The sequence below is a fragment of the Ailuropoda melanoleuca genome, unplaced genomic scaffold, assembly GCF_002007445.2.
Source record: "Ailuropoda melanoleuca isolate Jingjing unplaced genomic scaffold, ASM200744v2 unplaced-scaffold4378, whole genome shotgun sequence".
Taxonomy (NCBI): Eukaryota; Metazoa; Chordata; class Mammalia; order Carnivora; family Ursidae; genus Ailuropoda; species Ailuropoda melanoleuca.
The window spans coordinates 1-3,387 of record NW_023215814.1 but is presented as its reverse complement, the minus strand read 5'-3'; the positions used below and the strand labels follow the sequence as shown (position 1 = coordinate 3,387).

General features: G+C 36.4%; 1 protein-coding gene across 1 annotated transcript; it reads left to right on the top strand.

Moving 5' to 3' along the window:
- Positions 1-969: 969 nt before the first annotated feature.
- Positions 970-3,350, top strand: LOC117799147 (ankyrin repeat domain-containing protein 26). The gene is made up of 2 exons (XM_034651604.1): positions 970-1,200; positions 3,083-3,350. The coding sequence occupies exons 1-2, from the start codon at positions 1,091-1,093 to the stop codon at positions 3,276-3,278; spliced, it is 306 nt and encodes a 101-aa protein (XP_034507495.1). The 5' UTR covers positions 970-1,090; the 3' UTR covers positions 3,279-3,350.
- Positions 3,351-3,387: the final 37 nt, after the last annotated feature.

Sequence of the window (3,387 nt, the reverse complement as noted above, 5' to 3'; positions counted from 1 at the left end):
TGTTAGGCTAACTTCTTTTGTTTTCAGGGATCATTTTCCTTCATTGACTGAAGTCTTTTGTCTTGAAAATATTTTGAAAATGTATTTTATCTTTTTGTGTTTGGCTTGTTTCAGGTAGGAAGGTAAATAAATCAGTACCTGTTACTCCATCTTGGCCTGAAGCAGATTGCAGTAGAACTTTGGCACATGCTGTAGGCTATCTTGAATGCTCTTCTTCCTCCTTTGCTCACTTGCTTCCTGCTCCTCCTTCATTTCTCAGAATAGTTCCTTCCCTTCCCAGTGTAGATCACGTTATGTTATGTGATCCTAGAACTCTGTTTCCTTATAGGAAGTATCTGAATTTGTAATTGTCATTTTATTTGTCTTTCCCTTTCACTAGACTTGAAGCTAAATAAGAGCCAGGGATCTTATCTGTTTAATCTGCAGAGCTTAGTATAATATCCTTTTTTTAAAAGATTTTTTTATTTCAGAGAGGGAGAGTGCACAAGCTGGGGGAGGGGCAGAGGCAGAGGAGAAGGGAGCAGCTGACTCCCTTCTCGATAGGAAGCCCAATGCAGGGCTTGATCCCAGGAACCTGAGATCATGACCTGTGCTGAAGGCAGATGCTTAACCGACTGAGCCACCCAGGTGCCCGTATAATATCTTTTACATTGAAGTCATTCAATATATATTTGTTTAACGTATGAATGAGTGAATGTGAAAGCACACAGTCCTTTATATGCAAAAAGTACTCATATTTTTTTTTTAAGATTTAAGTAATTTATTTGAGAGAGAGCATGAGTAGGGGGGTGAGAGAAGAACAGAGGGGGAGGGAGGGGGTGTGGAAAGAATCTCAAGCGGACTGCGTGCTGAGTGAAGAACCCCATGCGGGGCTCAATCCCAGGACTCTGAGATTATGACCTCAGCTGAAACCTGACTTGGATGTTTAACCAACTGAGTCATCCAGGCGCCCTATATATTCTGTTTCTGTTTTTTCCCTGATGTAGATTCTGTTAATTTATTAAAAATTCAGCATGCGGTTCTTTCATGTGAAAGATTAGTAGAAGTTAAAAAAAATCACTGTGAGCTACTTAGAAGAAAAAATAAAGACATGGAAAGTTGGGTTAATAGACTAAAAAAGGAGCTATCAGAAACAAAAGAAATTAAATCGCTGTTGGAGCAGCAAAAAGTGGAATGGGAACAAGAACTCTGCAGTTTGAGGTATGACGTCTTGGTTTTAAGGAAGTATTTGAACTATTTATTTATTTATTTAAAATAGGCTCCACACCCAGTGTGGGGCTTGAACTCACAGCTGTGAGATCAAGAGTTGCAGGCTCTACCTACTGAGCCAGCCAGGCGCCCCTTGAGCTATTGACTTTTATACTACAGGTATGTAGGAGATGTTTTGTAGTTGCTAACTTACCTTCTAGGATTTTATAGGGAAGAAAACTTTAGTATCGTGAAGTATGAGATTCTTCTAAATAAAACAGCAAGTTCTTAACGGTGAATACTTCTACGAATAATTTAATGTATATTCCAAATCATAATTTTAGGGCCATATAGAAGTCCACCGTATGGAAACCTTGTTATTTAACAAATTGAATTTTGGTCGGTTTTCGTTTTTCTATAATGTATTTAAAGCTGTAAGGAATAGACATTCCTTATATAGACATTCCTTTATAGAAATCTGTTTCTACATTTCTGGTTAACTTACTTGGAATACATTCTTCAATATAGCATTGGTTACTGAAAGTATAAAAATTTTTAAAGAATGTCTTTGATCCTATTTTTAAATTGTTCTCAGGGAAGTTTATATTAATTTGTATGCGCATGAACAGAGTATAACATGGCCATTTTTCTCAAGACAGAAAAATGTCTAAAGATTTATGCAGTTTTAAGCTACGCAGCGATTAAAAAGTAACATGGAAAATGATTACTGCTCAAGTTTTTCAACATCTCTCTTATATGTAGGTAAAATTAATTCAAAAGTCTGTGCTGCAAGCAGATATTACTCTTTATTGTTTACTTAACTAATATGGATCCTGTGTTGGTCTAGAAGGGGTTTTCAGATGATTTATAAAGTGGACAATAGGGGTGCCTGGGTGCTCAGTTGGTTAAGTGTCTACCTTCAGCTCAGGTCATGATCCCAGGGTCCTGGGATCGAGCCCCATGTCCAGATCTCTGCTTGGTGGGGAGCCTGCTTTTCTCTGTCCCTCTGCCTTCTGCTCCACCTGCTTGTGCTCTCTCCCTCTGCGTCAAATAAATAAAATCTTAAAAAAATAAAATAAATAATAATCAACAAGGTCAATTGAGAGTATTGCAGAAGAAGAAACATAAAAAGTACNAAATGTATAGGGCAACAGATATTAGACTCCCTAGCCTAGTCCTGGATCACAGTAATCTGCAGGGGTATGTTGTGCAAATGACATCTGCAGATGCTGTGTTACACTGCAAATTATTTTTAGAGGTACCTGTGATGTTTTGTGAAGTAGAAATCTACTTCTAGTGAATTTATAAACAGCAATTTCTCTTTTTAATTAGTAACTAAATTATTCTAATGGAAGAGTAATTATGACTATGTGGGAAAAACGATAATTTTCAATTCTAACTTTCTTGAATAATTTCAAAATGTCTTTCCCTACAATATCTACCAGAGTTATTATTGACTAAAACTACTAAACTGCATAATGCTTTCTCATTGCTTCTTTTCAACTCTGTATATCTTTTGGAAGAGATTGAAGTGAGAAATTAAAACCACGAGCCCTAGAAAGGAAAAAAGTAAGAACATAGAAATTTTGGGGCGCGTGGGTGGCTCAGTCGCTAAGCGTCTGCCTTCAGCTCAGGGCGTGATCCCAGCATTCTGGGATCGAGCCCCCCATCAGGATCCTCCACTGGGAGCCTGTTTGTTCCTCTCCCACTCCCCCTGCTTGTGTTCCCTCTCTCGCTCTCTGTCTCTCTGTCAAATAAATAAATAAAATCTTAAAAAAAAAAAGAACATAGAAATTTCATTTGGACAGTAAACCAACATATGTGCAACCAGATCATGAAATGAACTTTTTATTGCTTACAAAACAAATTTTAAAATAAGCACATTTATTTGCAGGTTTTCCTTCAAACAGGAAAAAGAAAAAAGAAGAAATACCGATATGTTATATGAAAAAATTAAGAAGCAATTAAAAAGAAAAGTAGAGCAGTATAATAAAGAAGCGGAACTGAAACAACAACTTGAAGTTACTCTTCGGACACGGGATGAGGAGTTGAGGACTGTAAGAAATAATTTGAATCAGGTACATCTTTGATAAAAATTGCATATTTCCATCAATATTATTTAAATATTCCTTTGATTTAATGTATATTATTTAGATATAAAATAGATAAAAAATTCAGTTTTATCCTAATAGGAACTAT